The sequence below is a fragment of the Rissa tridactyla genome, chromosome 6 (genome assembly GCF_028500815.1).
Source record: "Rissa tridactyla isolate bRisTri1 chromosome 6, bRisTri1.patW.cur.20221130, whole genome shotgun sequence".
In the NCBI taxonomy this organism is placed as follows: domain Eukaryota; kingdom Metazoa; phylum Chordata; class Aves; order Charadriiformes; family Laridae; genus Rissa; species Rissa tridactyla.
In genome coordinates, this window is record NC_071471.1 from 19,057,853 (window position 1) to 19,084,918 (window position 27,066).

General features: G+C 38.6%; 1 protein-coding gene across 8 annotated transcripts in view; it reads right to left on the reverse strand.

Annotated features, from left to right (window-relative positions):
• The window catches only part of NMNAT3 (nicotinamide nucleotide adenylyltransferase 3), a 92,357-nt gene that overhangs the window by 3,861 nt on the left and 61,430 nt on the right, over window positions 1-27,066 (reverse strand). Inside the window, exons 1-6 of one of the 8 annotated variants that reach the window (XM_054206875.1) lie at window positions 25,164-25,269; window positions 17,515-17,592; window positions 15,284-15,420; window positions 10,709-10,791; window positions 6,623-6,806; window positions 2,211-2,320 (exon numbers count right to left, since the gene is read on the reverse strand). In XM_054206875.1, the coding sequence (XP_054062850.1) occupies window positions 2,211-2,320; window positions 6,623-6,806; window positions 10,709-10,742 (328 nt within the window). In that variant the 5' untranslated portion in view covers window positions 10,743-10,791; window positions 15,284-15,420; window positions 17,515-17,592; window positions 25,164-25,269. Of the gene's footprint in view, window positions 1-2,210; window positions 2,321-6,622; window positions 6,807-10,708; window positions 10,792-15,283; window positions 15,421-17,514; window positions 17,600-21,767; window positions 21,815-25,139; window positions 25,287-27,066 lie in introns of those variants that run through there. The other 7 variants (XM_054206871.1, XM_054206869.1, XM_054206870.1 and 4 more) reach the window with 7 other exon arrangements.

Sequence of the window (27,066 nt, forward strand, 5' to 3'; positions counted from 1 at the left end):
TGGCCTTTACTTCAGGCCATGGTATGTCTGGATCAGGGAAATTTTGCTTGTTTATGATTGGCGCAGCTCAATCAATGATGGTGGACAGAAATGAAGTGCAATTCTTTGAAGTGTTATTCAGGGAAAGAGGAAAGGGTAAGCTAAAGGAGAAATAACTATTAACACAAAGGAAGTAGCTGGATTTAAGGAATAATTAAGGGAGACTGCTGTTGGAATATGCCAGGGAAAAGCATTCAAGAGGTGGCAACAAAGTTGTTCATATAAGGCAATTAAGAGACTTGAAGTGCAGGGGATTCGATTAAAAATTAAATTAAGACAATCAACCATCTCTTGTAAGTAGGAGAAGAAATATTGCATGTGAAGCTACAGTTGGTGAATCAAGGAGTCCCTGGACAGTGAAAAACAGAGAGAAAGAACTCCGTAGTCTTGTTTTCATCTTCGTCCTGAATGACTAACACCAATAAGCTATTCTAAATTTATTAAAACTGCAATCATTTGTCTATACCTGTCCTCAGTGAACCTTTTTATTTGCAATATGTATAAAAGTGACCTGATTATTTAATGTGGAAGAAAATCATGAGGTTCAGCACCATGAAAGAAGTCCTACAGTTTAGTAGGCATACATTTAGTAGAAAAATAGTATGTTATGGAATTTTGCCACTGCCAAATTCAGCCGTCGAGCTGATCTTTGTGAAAGCTTCCATTAGGTGACTAAGCCTTTCTACAAACTTCAGAAAAATCCCCAATTCAACAGATTTCATGGTTGGGAGGAATTTATTTTTTTTTTGCACTGAGAGGAAAGGAAGAGGAATTGGGTAACAGTTGCCTGCCATTAGAAGTTAGTGCTATCCAACATTTATTTATGAGAAAGGGGAGGAATTCTATTCTGCTCTGGAGTTCTCAGTAGCTCTTGATCATTCCCCATACCCCATGGGATATTATGCTTGTGACCAAAGGAAGTGGGAAGAAACCATTCCGTTCTTTCTTGGTGGGCCACATGTTCAATACAACCAAATCTGTATCACTGCCCAGTCAGGCAAGGCACTGAAGGCAGAAATATTAAGCAACAACAGGATGCTAGCCTTACTCTGTTCAAAGTAACAGACTGCTCTTTGCAGATAGCTGCCAGATAGAATACCCAAACAAATTAAATATATATCCAGACAGTATGTACTAGAGAGAGAAGCCTATTTCTTGTCCATCCTCCTTCTCACCCAGTTTTTGCTATGCCTCTTGTTTTTGACTGTAGAGGAATCCTGTGATGACGGCTGATGAATTCTAAACTGAGAATCTTTACTGGGAAAGAAAGACTAGTTTTAACATTTGTTTTCTTGGCCATTTTTACATAAAATGCTATAGAGCTTGAAGTAACTACAGAAAATAATAGCCAGAAGAATTATTTGTAATGGAAAATTAAAATAGTCTTTACTACTTTCACACTAATTTTCCCTAGTGTTGCAATGTGGAATAATCTGACTTGTCACTTGCCAACAATCATTAACCCCACAAACATAAGATTCCATGGCAGTCTAAATGCCTTGAGATTTTTTTTCCTCTACCATCTACAACTCATCTTTTGGAAACTTTTGTATAACCATGGAAAACTTAAACGTATCTATTCATGTTCAAGAAGTGCTGCAATACTACAGGAAAAATATATCAAAAACCTAGCGTCACACTAGCAAGTCGTAGGGCTGGGGAATATGATAAAATAGGAAACCCAAAACTGACACTGTTTCTAAAACCTGCTGTACTTCTAATGTCAACAGAAACTTTTCTGTCCAGAAACGCAGTAAACACCAATGCATAAGCATTGTGGTGTGGTATCCATATACTTTGTCCATTGTCTAACACTAGAAATACAATTCTAAGTAATCCCTATACTTTTTGATAGTTTTTATTCTATATTCTATGCTTTGCAAAACCAGCAGGGCCACAACATACATCTCTGACACAGCTAAAGAGATGCTTATAAAATCAAGAAAGAATATAACTCCAAAAAAAGTCTCCTGTCTACGTGGGAGTTACTACAAAATATCTGCACCAGCAGTCATGCTGGCATTTGGCACAGCTTGTTTTTTGGCAGGCAGCTCTGACCCTCAAAACTTACCAGTTACTATGTTCAACTTCTTCATCAATTAGTCTGGTCTGGTAAAGCTGTATTGTTTTTAATGATAAACAAAGAGTTGTGTTTACAATTATGAACCAACCTGAGTTGTGGTAAGAAAGGGAATCCTCTGTAGATCTTTCTATGGGCCATTTGTTTTTCATTAATTCCTTCCTGGACTGGAGCAATCTGAGTGATTCATTGTAATGGTGCCTGCATTTAAAATAAAGGCTTCTGTGTGAGGTAATCCTCTCAGAGACGCACAAAGCGATTACCTGGCACTTTCAGATTCTAGAACACAGTCTGCTTTTATGCACTTCAGATTTGAATACAATTTGTTAAGAATATAGCATATTCATTCTACCGTGAGACTAGTATCAATGTAGTTAACATTTTGCAGGATTCAAAAGCAATTTCCGTAATGGCATTCTGGTTTTCAATTCCTTTTTTAAATTCTACAGTTATGGCAATTTTGGTAGCAATATTATATTTAAACCATTGTGGAGGTTTTTGCTTGAAACAGAATTAAGTCACGCTTCAATCACTAGATTTAATCTCTTTATTAAAAACAACCCCTAACAATGATGTTTCTATAATAAGTACTCAGTTTTCAGGAGTAGACTTTCTTATTCTCTCTCATCCTCTTCTCCACTAAAACATGTTCCCTGAGTTTTCACCTTGTAGTTTTCTCTTTCATTTTAATGAAAAGAAACACAATCCTGAGAAACTCAAAATATACAATTCCCATAAGCTTTTTGATATCTGCTATGCTTCTGCTTTTACTGAGTTCAGATCCATGAAGGTAGGCAAGGATCCTTTTGTCAGTTTTTCCAGGTTTGTATTATGTTATTCTTTTGCTGCTCCTGATCACTAGTGCCCCACTGCAATACTGGTACTATTACTTCATACTAGCAGCCCCTTCTTTGATCATGAGGGCAAGTGCCAATCTTACATTCAAACACCTAAACTCCCTCACTTCCAAATGAGCATGGCCTTGCCTGTTTAGAATAGCCCCTGACTTGCACCATCCTGGGCCATGCTTCGGCATTGCTCATATTGACACGAGCCAAAATCATTTCAGGTTAAACAGGACACGTAGACACAGGCTCAAGTCAGTGTTCCATCTCCGTCTAGTACATATATGGCCAAAGTGACCATCAGGTCTTATATGCTGTATCAAAGCAAAAATTACGAGTTACAAGGTACAGTCCAAATTCAGTACATGTACAAAGCCATAGACAACCCTTTGAATGTCTTGCTTAAGGAAAGAATATATAGTTAAGTGATTTAAATGTAACTCTTCAGATCAAGCAAATACTTCCAGCCACAGGAATAATTTGCGCAAGTGTCAAGAACCTACACCTAGACAGGCTGCATAACTATCTCCAGTAATTTCAGATGCTCAGCTAAATAAAATGGATAAACAAGAGGTGAGGGACATATGGTAGAAGAGGGTAGGTAGCAGTAGCTTGGCCAGTGCCTTCCTACATTTCTAATTGTAATTCTACATTGCTGTAAACAGGCTGAGTATAGTCAAGTACACTAACTTTGTATCCTGGGCTGACATTCTTGGGCCATGGTTCAAAAATAAGAACTCTTGGCAAAAAGTTGACTGGAGGACTAATGTTACAAGTACTGTAAAATCTTCACTTCCAAAAGGTCTGTTCAGTAGGTGTTTCAAGTACTGCGGCAGGGAGGGTTAAGTTATTTTAAAGACACACCAAAAAGAACAAACCAGTCTGTCACTTTATCAAGCATTTTCTGAACTGTGTATGAAGCTTTGAATAACCATATAATTAAATCACAAGCACAATTCAACGAAAGTTGGGTAAGATAGATCATTGCCAACTCTAAATCAATTCATAGTATATCTGCACCACAATCAAATCTACATTACAAGAGGAATGAATATAGTTCTTTGGTTACTGACAATACTGTTTTCTTGTCTAGGAAGAATATTCAGGAGCAGCAGCTAAGTGGGAAATAGCTCTATCATGTTCCCTTCTCCTCTCTAAAAAGGGCCTTGGGATAGTCTCCAAAATTTCCATACTCAATGTAACAGGCAACTAATAGCACCACCACAAGGGGGATATAAGCTTTGCCACTTAAGATTCTTTTATGTCATAACTATTTGGGAGCTTCTGCAAAATCCTCAGATTTTGATGAAATATGACGTTTTTGTCACACTCAGGTAAAACAAGCACTGTAGAAAAAGGCCATTCATGCGTCTCAGGACACAGTGTTCTACTGTAGTCAAGTGTACAATTCAAAATATTGATAAGAAGAGACACTTAGGTACAAAAATGTTTTTTGGCTTTGCCTTGCAATAGCAAAATCTCTTTCTATTGGTCCTAAAGTTTCCTACCTGAACAGGTCTTCCAGAGAGGTGGTGGAAGCCCCATCCCTGGAAGTTTTTAAGGCCAGGCTGGACGGGGCTCTCAGCAACCTGATCTAGTGGCAGGTGTCCCTGCCCCTGGCAGGGGGGTTGGAACTAGATGATCTTTAAGGTCCCTTCCAACCCGAACCATTCTATGATTCTATGAAGGCAGCAGCTGGTTCTTGGCTCTTTGACCAAGAATCTATAGATTAACCTTCAACACTTGTGAAGAAGCACAACTCCACAATAAACCATTGCCTGTTTATACGTGGTAAGCATCTAGCCCTGAAGCTACCTCTTTTTTAATATTCACTGTGATAGTTAAAATACAATATAAAGCCAAAATATCGACATGTGCTACTTCACCAGGATGCTGCTTCCCCATTCAAGGGCCAGGGTTGAACATTAGATTATGGCACTGGTTCAGCTCATTAATATAGGTCATCATTTGGAAAAAAAAATATTTAAGCTGATTTCTCTCTGTAACAGTCATCCATTTTAACATTTTGTGAATTTATTTATAAAGCTAGAGGTTCGCTTTCTAGGCAGACAGGAAGTCTGGCTGTTCATATCACATTGATACTACTTCACCTGAGCAGAAAATTACACATACAGGTTTTATTTACTGTACTTCATATCCTAAAGGACTCTGAAGTGGATTTACAATTTACAAACCCATTCTTGCAAGTAGTACTGACTTCAGTTGGAGCTGTGTAAGATCAAAGCCTTTGTAAGTAACATCACCTGATCCATAAGATTTATGGCTGCTTCTCTGGAGGAAAATAGTTTTACAAAACTGAAGTTTAGGAGAAAAATCCCATACCCAACCAATACTGCAGGACAGACCTTTTGCTGACTTCTCACAATTGTGATTAGGGAAAAGAACACAGAAGCTTTCTGCAGAGACAGGGTAGTGTTGCCTAGTCTTCCTCCTACCTTGACCTGATTCTGCTGGCTGGAGGGAAGGGGCAAAAGAAGCAACTGGATGTCTGTGTTCACTCAGTGAAGCGAATAGAAGCAGAACTAAAAGGCTCGACTAGTTGTTTTGTAAGTATATGGGGTATTCTTATGTATGCTTTTGTAAAGTAGCAGGTCTGGTTTTTAATTGCTTTCACATAGAGCCATTAGAGCTTTCTGGACAGTTGTTGGAATGCATGTTTTGGAGCCTTAAACTATACAAACAACTGCTTCCAGTCCGAAAGCAACGTAGAAAACGGTGATAGAAATGAAGAATCATTGATAGTTCTAACAGCACATTTTCTTTCTTGAAAGACATCCGTCAAGTCTTTCACTCTAACAATATCTGTTGACTTCTGTAAGATCTATATTTCCAAAAAGTGGCTAGCACAAGAAGTTCATGTTTTCATACCTCGACCCATAATGCATTTATTACCACGACCAACCATATGGGAAAAAGGCACATTTCAAGGTCCTTACATCAAGGTAACAGGTTTTGGACAAATTGTTTTATTTTTCCTTCCAGCACAAAACCACAACAAAATCAGTGATTCTGAAGAAAACATCAGCAGTTACGGGCTTGTGTTTAACTTGCCATTTGCCATTAATACGAAAATTTTTCAAGGACATGCAAATAGATAAACCTGCAGGCATAACAATGCCAACACAGCTAATCTGGAATAGGGATGCTCTTGAAGAATAGGTTTGTTTGTAAACCCTCTTATTTATGATTAAGATCTCTATATTACCTGCTTAGAGACTTAAAAACAAGAGAATAACATGAGTCAAGAACTTTGCTGCAGAACTCTTTCAGTGACTACAATTTTGCAAGACCCTTTTTTGGCAAAGGCTTTCCACATGCATCTAACTACTTACATGGCATAAATGCAGTACTGTGGAGTATTGCAAAGGTCTGGGGAAAGCCTATGTGCTTTGCACTAGGAAAGGAAAGACTCCAGATGGAGAATACTGACTATGCAGTCTTTCTGAAAGAAACTGATATGAATTTTCATTGCTCACAGATCTAATACTTTATCTCATAACAGATGATGCCATAAACAGACATGTTCTGCTTTGCTTGGGTGTTTTACAGGAGCGAGTTCTGTACATTGGTCTGGTAGCCTGACAGAATTTTGGCAATCAGTAACTTCATAAAGAAAGGAAAAAAAAAATGTAATTACCTTAATACTTTTACTGTCTCTGTCCATGTCTCCTGCTCACTCTCCCATGGATCAACTCGAATCCAGTCAGATGTCTCCAGTGCTAGTTTAGCCATTGCTATCCGGTGCTTTGCTGAAACCAAGCCTTTCTTTCCATAGTCGTCATTAACAGGAGACATTATGCCTTCAATCACCCGATACCTTCCTTTTGAAAAAAAGAAAAGAAAAAAAGAAAGATAAGTAATCTTCACAGAATTTTGAAAATTTAGGGTGGATGGGACCTGGGTAGCTCATTTAGTCCAACCTCTTCAAAGCATGGTTAACTTCAAAGTTATAAGAGGCTATGAACAACCTGATCTAGGTATTGTTTTTAATACAGAAACAGCAATTAAAAAATTAGAAAGCAGCCTTCTTGTTCCTCTGTGAACTGCTCACAATTACTATCAATATGTTTACCCTATTAGATGATTCAAAAAGGAAAGCTAGATGAATATACAATTTTCAGGCAAGTAGAGATATTTGTAATTTATGGTGCAAACTATCAAAATTGCTATAATTAAGTTTTATATTCCAATAAGTGCAGCTTTTATATAGCCAGGGCAATGGATGACTTAACTGACCACTGGTTTTTTCTTAAGCGTCTGATGCTTGTTTTTTATCAAAATCATTGTGCCTTTTCATTGTTTTAAAGGAAGAATTATAGCATATTACTGCAGCTGTGATTAATGCATTCAGACAAATCAGAAGATTCAAGAACAAAGATGGGGTTAATGGAGTCTAAAATGACTTACAGCACTACGGTCCAAACATCAGCTTTGCAGCCACTAAGGACCCTTTCTGTCTGGCCAATCATGTTAATTCAATTTGAAAATATGCCCATATTTTTCTACTCCTGTAACATGATGTAATCATTAACACAACAAGCTCTTTTTGTTAGAATTTGCAGTTCTGGCCTCAAAAAAGGAAACGAACATGTAGCTCTCATTTTAATAAATCAACAGGAAAATAAAGGACTGATATGAGCTCCATCCCTCAAGAAACGGAGAGAGAAAGGGCGTTTCAAAGAAACAGAAATGAAACAAAATGATTTCTAATGTAATACATGCATTTTAAACAACTATGACAAATATGATACTGAAGGGGGAAAAAATCCTCTTCCTTTTTTCTAATTCAATTGTTTCAACAAAGAAACGTAAATGCAGCAAGTTCCCTCTACTGCTTTGTAGTAAAAATGATACCCATGGGCTCATGATTTCTCATACTGGCACATGACAATTTAATATTCTAAACTGAAAATTTAGTAATGTCACATTTATTTTGATGTAATAGGCTAAAATTTTCAAAAGAACTTAAGCAAGTTGGACTTTAAAAAATAGCATTAAGATTCAATGAGATTTACAGGCCTGTCTCCTGCTAAAATGTCAGTCCGAATTATCCTCTATTTTAAAACATTCTCATTATAGGCAAAATGGTCAATAGAGCAAGATAAAATTTTCCAGAAACATGCAAAGATATGTATATATTTAAGTCCATCTCTTGATCTGAAATTGGAAATAATTTCACTTGACTTATGAACAAAAAATTATTCTCTGGTACTTTGATACTATTATAATGCTATAACAAATTCTCATTTAAAAAGAAAGAAACGACAGTTTGAATTCATTAATATGTTACCCTTATGTTGTGTTTTAGCCCCATCCGGCAGCCAGGACCATGCAGCTGCTCAAGCAGTTCTCCCCCTTCCCCTAGAAGGGCAGGGAGAAGAGGGAGAAAAGGAGGGGAAAGGGAAAGGAAAAAAACTCGTGGGTTGAGATAAAGACAATTTAATAGAAACAATAACAGAAAAGGAAAATAGCAATTATAGTAATAACACAAGTCACTCTCAGTGCCCGGTGAATTGGCACCGTCCAGAGCAGGGATTGTGGATCCTCCCCCCTGGCTAACCCCATGTATATACTGAGCATGATGTCTACAGTACGGAATATTCCACTGGCCATTCCGTTGTTCTGTCTATGCTCCTTCTCAGCTTCTGTGGGAAGCTGAAAAGAGTCCTTGAAAAGAATAAACATTGCTTAGCAACAACTAAAAAAATATATATTATTGACATTCCTTTCACAGCAATCACTAGAAAGAAAATTAACTCTTTCGCAGATGAAACCAGGACACCTTATTAAAAGGTTTTTCTTACACAATAATTTTATTTTTCACATTTCAGTTCCTTTCTTTTCAGTTTCTACAGATATAAGTTGTTCCCTTATATTTTAAATGTGTATATTAAATGTAAAAATTATAATTGCGTGAGATCATGCTAGCCAAGAATGACTGCAACCCTGCCATATCCTTGGAGTTGTAAAGATTTCAGTCTCTAGTCTGGCCTAGAACTGCATAAATAGTACTGGCTTAGCATAAACAAAGTTTCCAGAAACTTTACTCCCTGCTGAACAGTGCTTACACGTGCACATGCATTTATCCAGCCTGATTCTTTATACCAAAGTAACTATCCCAAGTAGTATCTTCTAGATAAGAGTTTAGGTTTACAGCACATCACTATAAAAAGGCAGTAGGCAGTACCAATGTACATTAGTCGTAAGTAACGACAGTATCAAAAGATGCATGTTTCATGCTAAATTTACTATGCATAAGATTTTATGGTTTTGTATGACTGAAAACAGTAGATGAGCCAACACACTTATTTTAATGTAGTTTGGTACCTTCCTCTTAAAACTCCAAAGCTTTAAAAGTTTCACTGATGTAGGCTTACACAGAAATATTACAGACAAATGCCAATCTCATCTCTAGGTTACAATGAAACTCCCTGTCATTCAGCATTCAGTTGACCCAACTTATACTCTATAATAGAAAAAAAAAAACACAAGTCAGACTTGCTGGTAGCTCCTATGACATCAATTAAATGTGATACCAGCTCAAATACGCAAAACTTCCCTTCCTGCAGATATGGACATTAGTTTAAAGACCATTTAGGTCTCATCCACATGCAAAAAACCAACACCCCTTCCCAAAACCACAACCAAACCCAAACACCAAAAAAAACCCAAACCAAACCCACCAAATCAAAAAACCGCAAACACACAAAACCCCACACCCAACCAAAGCCACCCCAAAGCCCAAACATAAAAAAAAAACCCTAAACCCAAAAATCCAAACCCAAAAAAACCTCCCTGCAAACCCCACAGACCTTAATGAAGATGACAGTTTTTAACTCATCACCTATCTAAGGTTCTGTCCTATGTATCCAAAGTCTGTAAGTGTGAGCTCAAGAAAATTCCCCAGCCTTTATGTTTTTTTCCTGGAGACTGCCCCCATTTCCTTCTCAGCAGTGGACAAGAGACTAACTTCTACATAGTAGTGCATTAATGTGAACACCGCAGGACACAGGATTGGAAATTTTTGGTTTGGGTTTTGGAAGGTTTGTTCAGGAATAAGCATTTCTCTGCTTCACTAAGCCTGTTCTAAGGGCGTAATGTTACATACGCATCTAAGATTTAACAAAATGAGTCTGATGAACAGTTTAAATTTTACTGCATAGTACACACACAACATCAAATACATAAATAAAATAAAAAATCACTTTGAATGCCAAGGAGTCAGTCCCCCTTTGTGAGGAAAGTGGCAGCTATTTCAAAACATAAAATGATGTAAAACTTGCTATCACAAGTGAATAACATTGGAAAATAGTAACAACACAATCTCATGTTCTGACCATCTAAGAAGCAACAAGAGCTTACATTAATGTAAGTTTTCATTTCTTCACTGAAACAACCACCGGGACACTTGCTTTTATGAATATGCTTAGTTAACTGGATTTTTTTTTTTTTTTTGGTATCAGCCTTCTATGTGTGACTACACATACATTAAAATCGCATGATGAAATTCTGTATTGAAGTAATAGTAATGGTTTCCCTTGAACCCACAAGAAATCAACAGTTACCCTCCCAGAACTCTCAGCCTACTAATGTTAGGAAAACAAATACAAGGATTTTTCATTGTTCCGTTTAAACAAAAATGTTAATTTTACCGGGGTGGAGGGAGGGATATCTAACATCTTTGTTCACATTAAATATAAAAAGGATACCATTCTATGCTTACCTCCCATGACACGTATGTAGAGATTGCCAAGCATGAAAAAGGAAAATAGGCAAGACTTTTTTTACCGCATGTTCAGTCACCTTCTGTGAAGGAAATTCAACAGAAGGAAAATCAAAGGGGTAAACAACTCAGCAATCAGTGCACTGAAAGTCAACATAAACAACTAATACATCAGAGCAGTAATGGACAATCTTTTAGGATAGCTCTCCATAGGATGGATGACACCACCTTCACCACTTCAGAGTGCTTGAAAGATGCATTCACTGAATTAGATGAGATGATGCACAAAAATTGTAGTGACAGATGCCATATGAGTACCTAGACAAACATAAATCATATCCACCTCATTGAGTGAAGTACGGGGCCTGAAGATGCAGATTTACCTTTGTAGTCAGACAGCCACTCAAATACACTGCGACTTCAGGAACTCCTCCAACAGCTGAGTAACTGAACATGCACATGATCAGTCCTCAAATAAAGGCTGAGCGATCTCCCCACATTACATCTAAAATAAACATTTCGATCAAGACCTCTAAATACAACTTCACTTCTCTAGAGTTCACTGGATTTGTACAAAAAGAAGGAAAGGCAGTATCTTGACAGCTACAAAAATAAGTATTTCCTCCAGAAAGGAAGGATAAAACGGTGGTTTTATCTTGAGAGTAACAATGCGAATAATAAAATATTGTAGCTCTACTCACAGGACACCTTATTCTGAAATTCTCTCATCCAAGCTGACTTTTGCCATGTAACGTGGCTGGGAAGCAATGCTTCTCTTCAGAGATGGTATGAAACAGACGACTAGGATTCCAAAGTCAAATACAGGGCATAACCCACATGCCACTGCAAGCAGGGGATGCCCGCCCCTTATTCTGCTGGGTTTTAGAGTAAGAGAACAAAACTTGTGGAACAGAAAGACGCCTACACTTCTTCCACTTAGAAAAAGCATTCCTTAAATTCAGAAAAAAGTTAGGGCCTAAACAGCATGCACTGATAACAGTATTCAGAAAACTGAGTTTTATGTGATAGAAGTGTTTTCTTTAGGGATGTGGTATGTCTTGAGATGTCTTAAGATTTATGCTTTCGCTACTTTGATTTGCACCTCTGCAAAGTGCCATCTATAGCTCTAATTCTTTCTGAATGCATCTTTCAAGGGTAAAGCCTAATAAAATTAACCAAGTACTGCTACTATTTAAGCAAACACTGCTGTAAATCTTGTAATGAAAAAAGAAGTCAAAGATTTGTGTTCTTTTCATTTTTTAAGTTCAGTTAATTTTAACTAATGTCTGTCAATATTTATTGTATATGTAGTGAGGAACTACTGCTGATCTGATCCTATTCCAATCATGTATCTGTATTGCTATACACACTATCAAAACAGTAGGATCAAACCGAGGTTGTTTGTTTTCAAATACCAGTTATCAGAATTGTTGCAGGAAAACAAACTGAAGTCTGCATTTATGATGACTTGCTACTGTTACAATCTGTTCCTATCCCTTTCTTAAAATATCAGTCCATTTTAAGCAGATGCAGCCCTTGAACAACATAAACTTCTGAATTCCCAAGGCAGGTTAGTGACTAATTACTGCTTGGACTTCTCATCTCTGCTGCCCAGCACTGCATCTGACACAACCCATTCATTGTGCCACATTTTTCCCAAGTTTTCATAATGTAGTAACTCACTGTATCATTGTAACCTCCCCCTTGCATCTGTCTTGTCACAGATAGAAATGTCTTCGCTTTCATACGCCCGTCCTTTGTCCTCTATCCCTTTTGGTCTTATCTGGGAACTTGGTGATGTAAGTATCCTCCACCAGCAATACTTGGGAAACAAGGTTTTAAACATCTTAGATTGATTCTAGTTATATTTCTTTGGACTTTATGGTCAAATGAGAAATGCACTCAAAGAGAAATAAAAGCATCTGGCATTAGGTATTGATAGACTAGAAAGGTATTTGTCACAGTCAGTGCAAGTTTCAAGAAAGAATTTTAAAACAAGGATTGAATCTGACAAAATGATAGCTATGTGTGAGGATGTGTAAAAAGTCAAATTCACATAACTAGAAACAAAAAGCAGATAAAGAGAATCATTAGAGTTACTCAGTCATACGTAGTTATGTCTGGTGTATTTAAAAGGCAGCAGGACAAGGTTTGTTGACTGATCTTAAAGGATGAATTACTTGACATGTGGCAATGAAACTGCAGATATTGCTTAAAGTATCAGAAACTCAATAAAATTCCTGACTTAAAAAAGGGATGTATGAAAAAATAAGATTAGACAGCATTTGAAACTGAAGTGATGTGCAAAAAGCTGGCAGACACAATTACTGGAGATGTCAGTCAGGATGCATATCAGGGATAGTCATGTCATTCCTAACAGTAAAACCCAACTGTGAAGTCAACTCCAGCCAAGCTATTGCACAACTCTGATTCTGTCTGAATTGTGATCGAGCAGAAATATTGAAGTAGCACCAGAAGAAAGTCATTCTCACAGACTCAGAAACATCACTACTCATGCTAGTTAATTCTTCGCTCATGCTAGTTACCTTTTCAGGCATTCAGTGTGTACGTTAGCTCGGAAGTGCATTGTTCTTACTGAGAACAATGTGAAGATAGCAGACCACTACCTCACTTCAAACAAGCTTTAGTCATGTATAACCCACTGTCCTCCAGCCTCACTATCAGCTCCCAGTCTGCAACTAGTGCTTCTTCTCAGCAAATAAGCTCCAATTTCTCCTCTCCATCCCTGGGTAACTGCAGAAGTGGAAACGTGAGATTGAAAACATGAGAGAATGACCAACTAATTTCCTGGGTGGGAATGTTCTGCCATAAAACAGGCAGGCATCCAGAATCGATCATTGTTATAGCATGTTGCCAACCCCTTCTGCTTGAGAAACTGTTTTCACTGTAGCAAGAAAGACCGTATAACAGATTTGTGCATCCATACATATAAACACATACACCTTTATTTACAGTTACTTCAAAGTTACCTCTACTTGGGATGGGTAAAGCTTCCACAAGCTAACAGGATTCTTGCTTTCCAGAGATCCTGGGCTAAGCATTCAGAAAGTGCAATGACGACACTGTAGGCAACCCAGACACAAATGAAGTCCCCTTCTTTAATGCATGAATTACTTATGCTAGTAAGACTCCACACATTAAACTGAGAAGCTGAAAGGCAAGTCATAACCTATTCAGAACTAAGCACTGATGTTACAGAGGTGCAATGTAATGCACAACTTCCATTTCAGCCTTTCAAAATTTCATTTTTAATATGATTTTCACTAGACTTGTTTAAGCAAACTGCTCTGAGTAAGGGGTGGAGTCTTGTTACACACACCCTGGAGCAGACCAGGCAATGAATTCTGATTCAGACAGAGTCATAATTCATTTCTCAGTTCAATCCTTCTTTCAAGATAAAGAAATAAGTTACTGGACTATAACATATGTCTTAAACAGAACTACCAATTGGTCTCACATTACCTTTCTACTCCTTGCACACCTGGGCAGCAGAAGCAGTTATAAAATTACAGTGAGAATAGCCAATTCAAATCCCTTTTTAACCCTTTATTTCTAGTTCTGCAGAAACAGTGAAATCATTTGAGAGTTGCAGGACTATAGAGACTCGTAGAGGCAGCCCTCAGAGCCAGTTGTGCAATTCTTCCTCATAAAAGTCAAAGTATATGGCGAGCATGCAGTTGCTGCTTTTACTGCACAACGCGATCAGTAGGTTCCACATTCTCCCCCCCCTCCCCACAATTTGACAGACAAATTCCTTTTACTATTATTTTCTGTTCAGGTTCCTACCAAGACACCTCTGTAGGAACTTCTCTGTCAGGTTCCAATAAACTATGATTCCCTTCCAACCTCTCCCAGAAATATTATGTGTGTATTTTAGCTGCCAGATGGAAAAAAAAAAAAAGTCTCAGCAACTAAGTAGTTGATAAAGCTGAGAGTTCAATGCTTCTCAGTAGCTTTTCTGATTCTTGCTGAAGTTCCTGATGTTACCCGCCCTTCTCCTTTGTTGCCAAAAATTTCTAGCCTGCTGACATCTAGCTTTTCTCATCTCCTTGATGAGGAAATTATTTTGCTAGGGGAGATAACCTGTACCTCTTAGTGAAGATGGCTAATGAATAATTAAGGTTTCATCTTTTCTCCAGTTTCACCCAGCTGTCAAAACTGCTAACTGTAATACTTCTTCATATTAAAACACAACGTATCATAAAAACATGAAATTTGAACATAAGTGTTTCTTCGCAGTTTCAAAATTCTTAAGCATGCACTTTCACAAGGCTCAGTCCATTCCATGAGTACAATCCTAAAACTGTTGATAAAACCTTAATTTTATTTGCATGAGCACTCATGATACCTGCTTATGTACCAAGCCAAAGGAAGAGGTAACGCTGGACTTTCTACATTGAATATGCCATGAAAACCTCATATTGAACGGTCAATAAAGAAAATTAAAATTAAGCCAGTTCTAAAGCGACAGTTTATCTATAGCAATTTTTAAAAATCTTTCTTACTTTTCACAGTAAACCACTGTGTGCATGATGCTAACAACACCTTACTGACCTGTTTGGTGCAGGTGGTCTCTAGCCAGCTCAAATATACGCATATGCATGTTGGTGATGGGGTTAAAGGAGCCACAAGCTAGAAGAATGAGAGGTATCCTGCTCTTCATTCTGACATCAAAACATTAAAACTCCACCCTAAAGGAAAAAAAAAAGTAAAATAAAAGACAAAGCTGACAAAGAGAAGTCTACTCATTGTTCCTCAAACTAAAAGGGGCTCTGTTTTCAGAACTGTGTATTCCTGGAACACTAGTAAAGAATCAGAAGATCACTCTGTATCATCCCAGCATACAGGAAGTACTAGCTCACAAACACATGTGTTCTTTGATATTATTAGGAAAGCACCAACAAATTCTGTTTCCCCACATACAGAGGCAGCTAGAAAGTATTTCTAGGAATTCATATTGACATTATTAAAAACTGACATATTTTTTACATGTTTTTTTTTTTTACATGGTTTTTTTATATTTATTTTTAACATGCTTTTCTCAGAAAACAACGTTTTATTCTGTCTTTCTGTCAACCCCGTATAAATAACTTCGGAAACTGCAGGCCTGCAACAAAGCAGATTATTTTTTTAAAAAATAAGTTCTTACCATGGACCTTTGGAACATATGACAAAACCCCATATGCAGCACGCAAACCTACAGGTCTGACTTCCTTAGAGGTGGGCTGGCAGCAGCTGGGGGCCAGCCAGCAGCCAGCGCATTCTTCTAGCCAGATTATCAGCAATTGCCTGTATAGTTTCTTTGTTGGATGGCAGAGCAAGTGATGGTGGATCAAGGACAGGGAACAGCAGGGAGGAGAAACTATAGCTGTCACAGGAAAACACCGGGGACGTTAAAAAGCTATGAATAGGGTGAATGGGTGGGGAGCAATGCTGTTAGGAGCCTTGCAGGTGCATTTACAAACAAGCCTTATATAATTTAATTAAAATGTCAGTCATCTCAATAAAAATGCAGCAGAAATCAGTGTAACTTAGCCACTGTGTTTGGAGCTACTTATTTGCATAGCTCTTTTTACAACTGATCCAGGATATATGCAGCATGATAAAACACAGTTGTGTCCCACATATGTATCTGTGAATCCAATATTTAGATGGGCCTCTTTTTTTCCTAGGATTTGAAATCTCCACAATGCTCACACCCATACAACAGACATAAAACGTTCCCTTCCCTTCCCCTGGCCTCCAACTCTCTCCATCACTGTAAAGGTCTTCCTGCAGAAGACACCCGCATCCCAAACTTTAGAAGCCAGTCTTGAGTTAATAGACCGAATCTGGTATGGCTTCTGTGCTCCGTTTAGTCAAATCCAATTCTCCATCTGCAGTGTACCAAAGCACTGTAGCTCAGAGCATACCTCTCACTGTTCCAAGTCCTTATATTCCCTTATATTTTTTCCCTTTCCTTAGAAAAATTTAACAATAGTGGTCAAATCAATATCCAGTTGATGTTCTATAGCTGCCAACTCTATCAGTTCATTTACTCTTTACTCTGATTTACTATCCCTGTAGAGACACTAACAAACTCATACGTGAAAATTGCATCCAAACTTCACAGGTTCTTTATTCTGAAAAATCAAAATCAAGGTGTTCTTCTGTTCAATATCAGCAATTCTGTAAATGTATTTTCATTGTATAGGGAAAGGTCTTTTTGCCTTGAAACAGGTAGCAAAACATTAGTATCTACGATTAACTGAAAAATAAATCATTGCTAGAACATGTCAGTGGTCTCCTATAGTCCCAACTTTTTGCTAGATATATTCTATCGCCACAGATTAGTCAATGCTGAACTCTCAATGATAAACTAATTAATTCCAGACTAAGAATTTCCTAGAAGCAGAAATTTTTTACAGTAATAACTACAATGATGTTGCTCAGCATCCAGCACTGCAAACAGGCTTATTACAATCTTATGTGACAAAGTAAAATCAATGACACGGTCATGTAACTTTACCCAATTGCCAAGCCATATCACTCAAACAAATATGTGTTCAGGAGGAAAAAATCATACCCATTCTTCCCCACTACATGTATCATCAGCAGCTCTAGCTCTTACATCTGCTAGTTGATGGCTCTGATATCCTCTCTCCTGTTCTGATGAAGTGTAGTTTACATTTCCTTTCCTGTTTTTTTTCTTTTCTTTTATTTGCCATCTTAAAGGTCATAAACTGAATGATTTCTTTTGTTTTTTAAAAGAAGCTTTTAATTCTATAGACTTCTCTGTTTCTCACCTGAAACAGATGTGTTGGATGGTTTGATTGCAGCTCTTACTCATTTATACCTCGGAGACTCTAGGGAAAGCCTTCAACCTGTAATCTTAATGATAAACAGACGGTACTGCTTATGGAAACTCTCAACCCAAAACAAAACAACAACAAAACAAAAAAAGACAAAAAGAAATAGGAAAAATTCAAACCAAGAACAGTACTAACAGTAAACATATAGCAAAGAGGCATTTCAAATGATGTTTTTATACATATATACCTCTGACACACATACCATATATATAAAATATCTATATATGTAAATAAAAATCAAAACATCAGCATTTTTATTCCTACTATCCCCTATATAGTGTATCCTAAATTTATTCAACGGGTATGGTACAACTTTTAAGATTTCAAACAAAACTTTCTGACTCAGCCGCTACCTTAGCTGTTATTAATTAACAAAGATTTAAAATCATTAGACCACCCAGAATAACAGGGAAAAAAAAAAGAGTTAACTGATTTTTCAGCTAAGGTCTCTTGAGAAATCAAACAGAGGAGAAAACTTTAAACACAGAATTTTACACAGAGGAGAAAGCCTCTTCACTTTCTGTGACACAGTGGCAGTCACACTTCCTTTAAGTGCTACAGCGTCCCAGTGTCCCTACAATGACAGGCTTCTACAAACATTCAGTTCAAAGTCATATGCATTTTACCTACACACATGAAGCAGACTGTCCTTAACTAGTTTCACCAACTGAATACAAACTACATACAAGTAGATGACTGTGCTCTTATGAGGCATTAACTGAGTGTGCACGTTGTGCCAGGGGAATAAATTTCTATTTCATGTGTTCCATAAAAACTAAGCAATTAAGCCAGTCCAGAATACTTCAATAAGTTTTCTCTCTTGCCAAATGACCTACAGACCAAAAAAGCAGTAGTTTCTGCTTGAATTTAAATACGGTAATACCAGTTTGCACCTATTAGTTGCTATATGTTTGCAAAAAGTTACTCAAGCGTAACATCAATAAAATACGTTGTTAAATAAATAATCTGTCATTAATTTGTCCCTAGCAATTGCCCCTACACAATGCATATTTCATTAATGTTGTGCCAGAAGACATGTAAGTGTTTTCGCCTATTGACGCTCCCAAGTCTAGCTAAAATACGAAGTACTTCTGAAGAAGTTGTGCATGGATAATTCAATGTTAATCCAGTCTTGTTGCAAGGTTGTAAAAAGAAATTCCAATTAAGTCAAACATGTATCTTGATCTCCATCAGGAAAGGTGAGTTAAAAATGCACATAGATTGGGAGGGGAAGAAAGGGCAGAACGTGACATCTTAAAGAGAGCTGCAACCAAGAAAGCAAATTTTGTCTCTGGGATTTCCTTGGTACCCAACTTCTAGGAGTGCTGAAATGTAATGATGTTATCAATCAGCAGCCCTTCAATTACTCAGTCCTTCTAGAATTCAGGTCCTCACCTCTGTGCTTCCACTTCCATAACTTTGAAATCAGAGCTAATGTTCAGCTATTTCAGAGGCTGGACCTGGCTTCACACGCACCTGAACTGAAGTGACTGGACCTGTAGATACCTTCTTCATGTCTTCTTCTCCCTAATTCTCCCTATTATATTTGTGACAAAATACTGCTTTTATGTATAAGCTACATACATGCAAGTGCTCCATAATCATTAAATGATCATCTCAAGAACCCTTTGAGGGCAATGAATTCTATAAAGGAATCACTTCTGTACTTAAAATCATTCTTGCATCAAAATGTTATACCTAGCAAGGAATTGAAAAGAAGAGAAAAATCTAGATATAAATTGGCAGTATTTATTTTGAAAAAATTCCAATACTGGCATCACCCCTATTTTAATAAACATAATACATGCATTACAAGGAACAAAGCATTGTTATGCACATGCAACTTCAGGACCTTTTCTGTCCTCCCCAACAACACTGTGTACCTTCTCAGTATATTTAGGCATTGATTAAGCACAGGCTCCAGAGAAGGAAGGCAACCAAAACTTCCAAGAAGAGGTGCTTTGTTTCACATCATTTTCTCAGCACTCTCTTATTGAGTTTATAAAAGGGTATTGTTAACAAATCAATTTTTTGGGGGAAAAAACCCAGCCATTTTCTTTTACAGTCTCTCTCTCTCTTGTTAGTACTAATCAGTAATTTTTAGATATTGGTGCTAAAAGAGACAAACTCCCACAATTCTTCATTTACTGCAACTGCCAAACTCTTAATTCAAGAAGCAGAACTATTAAGTTGTATGGTAACATTTTATATTGATTAGGTATTCACTACCTGGCAAACCAGTTTCAAATCCTCAGTTTCATGAGAGAAGGGGCAGAAAATCACTGAAAAGTTACATTTGTACTGAAGCTTTCCCACTCCGGTACAACTACAGTACCTCTGAACTCTTTGTATGATTGAAGTGATTGATTTGCTGCTGCCTTGCTTAAAACTGTAAGATTTTAGCGGAGTCTGCTCTGCTATTCAAGTGTTTGCTGCATCAGTACCATGTCTATGTGTGCACCTCAAACGATCAAAGGACCTAAGATCCCTGTATTTTAGTGTGTACAGTCCCTGTGTACAGTAAAAACTGTATTTCAGAATTCTAAAGAAAATGCTTATAGTGTGTTAGTGAAGAAAGTTTGTTAAAGCAAGAGACACAGATGCCAATTGAGCTATGAAAGCATCTTTTGATTTGATGCAATTAATATTTTTAATAATTGCCTATGATAGAAAGACTGCACCTTCTTACAACTAGTTTAAAAGCATTTGACGGAAACCTTGGGAATAAGTCAGGTAACATCACTACAATCAAGCAGTACTAGTAAGATCTGTATGTTTATTTTAAGAGTATAATAATTGACTTAATTTTAAAAATGTAATTCTGGTTTTAAAAAGAAACAACCGCCTTTGATTTTTGCATGAAGAAGTCATTAAACTCTGCAAGTACCTCTCCTGTTAGTTCAGCTTTCCTCCTGACATGACAGACACTGCCTTCTGTTGTACTTCTAATCAGTAAAAGATAAGACATCTTTTGTCATCTTTGTTGTCCATTTTCCAAATTCATAAATAATGGAAGTAAGAGAAAGCACAGCTCTGACCACAGGCTGTGAGGGTTTGCTGCTCTGTAACACTGTAGGTATTGTTTTTAATGATTAAAGAGATTAAGACTTAAAGAATAAGGTTTGAAGGAGACAAGTTACTGTATGTTCCCATTTCATGCAATAACTGTGTATGGCTCCTCCTGGTGAGCGCTTCTGAGTCTGTGGGCTCTAACCTGAGCACATGTACCAACAGCCTTGGCCAAGCAGGTGTCTTAGAAATGCCAGTTACCTTACACAGAAGTGTCCATAGTTTAGAAGCTTTCAACAGTATGGTACATCATATCATAGAATCATAGAATCTTCATGGTTGGAAAGGACCTTTGAGATCATCGAGTCCAACCAACCATATGGCTATACATACAAGGGCAGATAGCTTCAAATGAGGAGGCCACGCTTAAGCTATACAAAAAAAGTTTTATGATGGAAAAATCATTGTAATTTCATTAGAACATTCCTGCAAGTTCTTTTTCTATTGCCAATATTCCTACAATATGTCTATAATAGATGACGTTACAGATGACCACAGTTAAGTTCTGCTGAAAGTCAGTAATTAGAGCCATATCTGATTAATTATCAGAAGCACAATGGAGTGCTGAGCAGTGCAGTCTGATTCATGAGCTGTTAAATTAGTAAACTGGAGGACAAGACACTGGTATGTGCACACTATGAGGCAGACTCACCCTTGAGGTAAAATTTCTGCAAAGAGCAGAAATAAACTGAATCTTAACACAGGATAAAAGTGTTATCTCCTCCTGTGAGGGTGCATTTAGATTAATTTAGATGAAATTTAGATTTGAACAAGGTCAAAGCTGCCCACATCCATTCTTCTTCTTGGCCACATCATTAGCTTCCATAAATTCATGCTGCTGCACTGAGCCCAGTTGAGTTACACCAGTTAATGTTAAGGATGTTATGATTGCCAGACACCTTTTCAAAGTCAGAAAATAAAAAGTACATTTTAGTAGCTGACCCAAATCATAGCAAACCACAGCACACAAATATCCCTTGAAAATATGACCAGATATCAGATTTTCTCATACTGTTCCTAATCGGAGTCACTGCCATAACAAAAGTTACTCCAATCAGTAAGTTCCCAGCATGTGCTGTCACTGAAATCAGTCCTCCACAACAGTGACAAATATTTACCTGTATATCCCCACCTTCCACTTTCATAATGAACATAACATAAATACCTGGGTGAGAGAAGAAATGAAAAATGTACAATCTAGGGTGATATTTTATTTGTTCATCAGAAAGTTACTCACCCCAGCCAAGAAGAATTTTACAAGGTGCACATAAATATTAAACATAGCCTAATATGACACTCTAATCCTCTAAAATAGCTTTTTCAGGGCCACATGATGGATCATATTACTGTTAAATTCCAGTGACTCAGGTGCATTTCATTTCTTTGACTTTCATTGGAAAGCCATTAACAAAGTATATGATAGGATACACAGTCTTCTATCAGATTCAGCATATCAGAAGTATGAAGTTGCCCCTTCCAATCCCCACACCAGGCTTTTAGTCAGAAAATGCAAGTCCCATCACAGTTTCTAAATCAGATTCAAAGGAACCCCCAAACCTAATCACCTTCAAGCTCACTGCAGTCTTCACCAGAGCAGCAACTTATACAACCTTACGAAAATCATCCGGGCTTTTTTACATGTATCTTTGAAAATGGCCCAAAGCATAACAAATATTGTCTTTAGTAATGCATAAGGTTCTTTTGTTTAAGATAGAAGATCAGATGAATAATGCCCATTTTGTAAAAAAGGTATTTCATTCTGCCTGCCCATAAAACATTCAGCAATGCTTAGACACAGAGCTCTAGCAGTTTCATCTAGTTACAAAGCCAATGATACTACACTAAGCCAGAACTACGCAGAAAATAAGTAAAAAAAGACTAGCTTGACAAACCACACGCATTCAGTGATCTCTGGGTAATGCAGGATCTCAGCATGCATTACACAACTGCAGACCCTACACCTTTTTGTAGCATTTCAACAAGGTCAAGAGAATACAGTCTGCTCCTGGCACCTTCTTGTATTCACTGCAGTATGATCTTTATAATCACTTATGCAATAATCCCTGGGGACCTCTCAACATCTAACACTCAAATCCTTGCCTGTTCCTTGTCCCATTATCACACTAATGAATAAGCTTTTTCTTCTTCTACAGTTGTTTAAACTCTTTTAAGTAACCAATACTCATCCTTCTATTTGCATGTATGAGTCAGTCATCCACAAAGAACAGGATATTGATTTCTAGAAAAAAGAGGATACACACAGAACTGCAACCTAGAGTGGATATTTTTAAACAAATAAACTGCTGATTTAGTTAAAGTACCAACTTGTCTGTCAAAAAAAAACTCTTACTAAAACTTCAAGAATTCCTTTTGAGAAGTTATTCAGAGGGGTTTTTCTTCTTTCAACATCTTCTGCAATTTTCTTACAATTAGCAAAATACGTTTAGCAGAACTTAAGGCGAATCTAGTAACAGAACTACAGTTTGCACACAAATGGTAGATATTTAAGTGGTAAAGATAGCATCTTCAATCACTAAAATCTGTTCTTATAAAGCTGGCTTTAAAGGACAGCAAACCAATGAAAACCCTAAAAGTACTACTGCAGAACACTCAGATGCAAAATAATCATTTATAGCAACCACAGGGTAATGCAGGATTTCCAGAACTGCCAGCAAGGCCAAAGTTAAAACATCAGCATCCATAATCCCACTGCTTACTTTTCTGTTTCAAAAAAGGGATAACTATTTGCTATCTACTGTGGTAGCAGCAACTAACTCCTGATGCTATTTGGGTCGTTAGGAAAGAACATCTCACTGGCTCTACAGTTATATGGAAGAGGTCTTCTAGCAAATAAAGAATTAAAATAAAATTAAAAACTTGATTAAGAAGGCTCTGTCCCTAATGGAGCAGCTGTGGCTGGTGGCAGGGAATACTGGGGGAAGCAAGTGGCCAGGATAGTTTCCCTAAATTTCATCTCCTTTCTCCATTGCCTGAGAGATGGCTGGGCTGGACAGGCCACTAGTCTGACACAGTATGGCATTTCTTAGGGTTTTCAAGATCTCCATCACACTTTGTAAGCCTATATGGCTAATTTCTCAGTTTCTTCTTGTTATTGGTAAGAAAAATACACAATGCTTTGTGGGCTGAGAGGCTTCTACAGCATTTTTCAAGCGGTGCACTGCACAAAACCAACAATATGGGGGAAAAAATACAGTTGTGAAGGTGGCCCTTGCCCTTCTGGCAGCTCTCCTTCAGGGCAACATCGCCCTGCTAGGGACAGGGCAGATGCCTGGGGAGTAACAGTTTCACTCAGCCCATTTCATCTGCTGCGCCAGATGAAATTTTTTTTATGAATTAAGACCTTAGAAATCATGACTGCAATAAAATCCAATTTGTCTCATTAGTTTCTTTTAAAAGGCAGAACCTCAAATAGCTCAAATTGCCCTTTGACAGGATTGTCACCTGTTGCGTCCTGAATGCCCCCCCTCAGACATCTCTGGGCTTCTCAAGGGTCTTTTAGAGCATCTGAATGCTAATTACCTTATCATACCTAAGCGAAATTCTACAATTTGCATTTCCAAAGTTAAAGGCATGAAGCTAATTTATTGCTAGAATCAAACAATGTAACTAGACTTAAGTAGCAAATAATGCCTGAAAAATGAACTACTGGCACATCCTGTATTGCTACAAAGCTTAAAGAAAACAAACATCAGGGATCATTTATAAAACCAAACAACAGCTGTTGCACAAGGAGGGAAACAACCTTTTAAAAGTGCAGGAGAAAGATGAATAAATTACACCGTGGAAGCCAGGTAGATTAAAAAAAAAAAAAAAAGTAGCCATATATCCTTTTCTTTAACTCTCACGGGTGCTAGAGTAGGTGTTCGGGGGGGGGGGGGGGGGGAAGCTTTAATTTGCGATTTTAAATATGTATGTGTATATATATGGTCCTGGATAGATGTATTTGACGTGGAGAGCACGACAGACTCCAGCCCCTGAATCTGAAGGCCCACATGTTTTTGGCGGTGTCTAGGGACAGACCGGCCCCGCTGCCGTCGCCGGCAGCAGCGCCCCGGCCGGCCGTCACCCCGCGGGGTGACACTGCGCACCCGGCCAACACCCGACCCGCGCCAGGGGCCCAGCTCAGCACTCGGGCTGCCCCACCGTCCCTCCCCTCCGGGTACGCAGGCGGGCACAGACGCGGAGCACCGGCCCGGCCTTCGTCCCGCAGGCCGCCGCCAGGCTCAGGGCCTGGCGGGGAGGCAGCGCGAAGTCGCCGGCCCAGTGGCGCCGCCCTCCCCGCCGCCCTCCGGCCTCCCCGCCAGCCCCAGCTGCCGGCCCGGGGACGAAGCCCGAGCTCCGGCGACACGGCGGCTGCCGGAGGGCCTCACCCGGCCTGGCCCCGCGCCGCCCGAGCTCCGCGCCCGGACACTGTTCGGGGAAGCCGCCGCCCCGCCGGCTCCTTCCCGCCGCCGCCAGCGCCTCCTCACCTCCCTCCCTGCCTCCCGCCTTACCGGCGGCGGTGGGGCCGGGTCAGCCGCTGCCGGGCCCGTGCGGGACAAGCCGGGGTAGCGCTGCGGTTGCAGCGGCTGCCTCCCTCTTGCCCCCTCTAGTGCCCCGCTCGCCCTCGGGGCTGGCTCCGCACTGCCACCTGCCCCGCCAGCGCTGCGCCTGGGACATCGCGACCTCTCCTTCACCAAGCGCTGTTAGGCGTCCTCCTCTTGTTAGAGGGCAGGGAAGTTGATGTTAAACTCCTTTGTTCACCTGAAGGGGACGTTCCAAACTTTTGGCTTCCTGCTGTTATTTCTGTTTTTAAGGGCTGACCTTGCGGCTCCAAGGATTGTGCTTTCAGGGTGGCGAGATCGATTTGCAACCGAAAAGAGTTTGTGAGTTCTTGTGGCTTTCTCAGAGGCTATAGGAATAATTCTCAGGAATAACGAAGCTCAGCTTTCTCTGTTTGATGACTAGCCTCATAGAGACACCACCTTCTCCATCAGCTATTGAATATTTTGCAAAATACACAAATGTCATAGATCCTAGCAAAAAGTGAAGTCCAGAGAGTGTTAAGTTACTTGCTCATTCTCTTTAATTCTTAGGCATGTAAAATTCAGTTTCATGAGTGTCAGAATGTCACCAGTTATAGAATCTACCCAAAACCTCCTGTTTTTTATAACAGGATATCCCCTTATAATGGGAAGCACAACTATTCCTCTTGTCTGACATTGTGGTAAAAAATAAATAGGATTGTGGATTGTTTTTTTAAGCTTTACTGTGTGAAATGTACATGCAAATGATAACATTTTACTGCTGCATGGAGGCCATAAACTGTACTTCAGACCTTTGGTTGGCTTTGCCGAAGGCCAAGGAATGGTTTCAGCATCATTTTTCAGGTCTTTGGCTTGTGACTGGGAGCAGGGTATATACTTTTTAGGCATAACTTTAGAAAGTCTGAAATCAACTTAGAATTCCCAGACAAAGCACAAGCTTAAAAAAAAAAAAATCCAGGTAAGTATATAAAGTATCATGTTTTCTGCTTTTAAACATATATAGGTGTGGTTTTGGGTCTTCCTAATGCTGAATTTCTCACACAAGCAGATGATCCCTGGAGCTGATTGATACTTTAGGATGATAAAACCGGCAGTGTGGGCAGTGCTGAAATTGTTTGCCTGTGTGTGGCTCTGTACTTCTCTGTGACATTTTCTTGCTCTTCACTGGTCTTACCCTGTTCCCATGAAGTTTTATTTTAGAATACAACTTATAATTTAAGATGTTCAGGGAATCCTATTGTTAGTGATGGAGTTATTTTTTTCGTTGGTTAGTATGGGAAAAATGTTGGACAAAAAGACTGTATAAACAATTTCTTCCATATAAGCAGCCTGGACTATAGGTGCTCAGGCTTTAAAATCCCATGGGATTGTATAATGATGAAAAGCCAGATAGGCAGTTTTAAATTATGTAATGTGGATGTATAAATAATCTTTCTTATAAAGGGTTCTACAACATTATAGAAACAATAATTCCCCCAACTCCCTTTTGAGAGAGAAAAGTCCATTTTAAAAAACTTTATGAAGCTGACATCCTAGTGCATAATGGATCATTTATTTTTGCTGACAAGGCATACTAAACACATAAAGCTTATTCTGAAAAGGAGCAGCTAGAATTAAAACCTCCGCTTTGTAGATTTTGAATTGCTGTTATGTGTTTCGGGAATAAGTAAGATTCCCTATAAAAGGAAAATTGTGCTTCATTTACAAAAAAGAAAACCAATCCAAACGTTAAATCTTCTGCATCAAGCTTGAACACTAAGGGTGAGCATCTGAATTGACACAAATTAATGTGGTTCCACTGATCTCAATGAGAGCTGTTCTATGCTAGCTGAGGTTCTGTCCTTCGCCATTTTTGTTGTAAACTGAATCA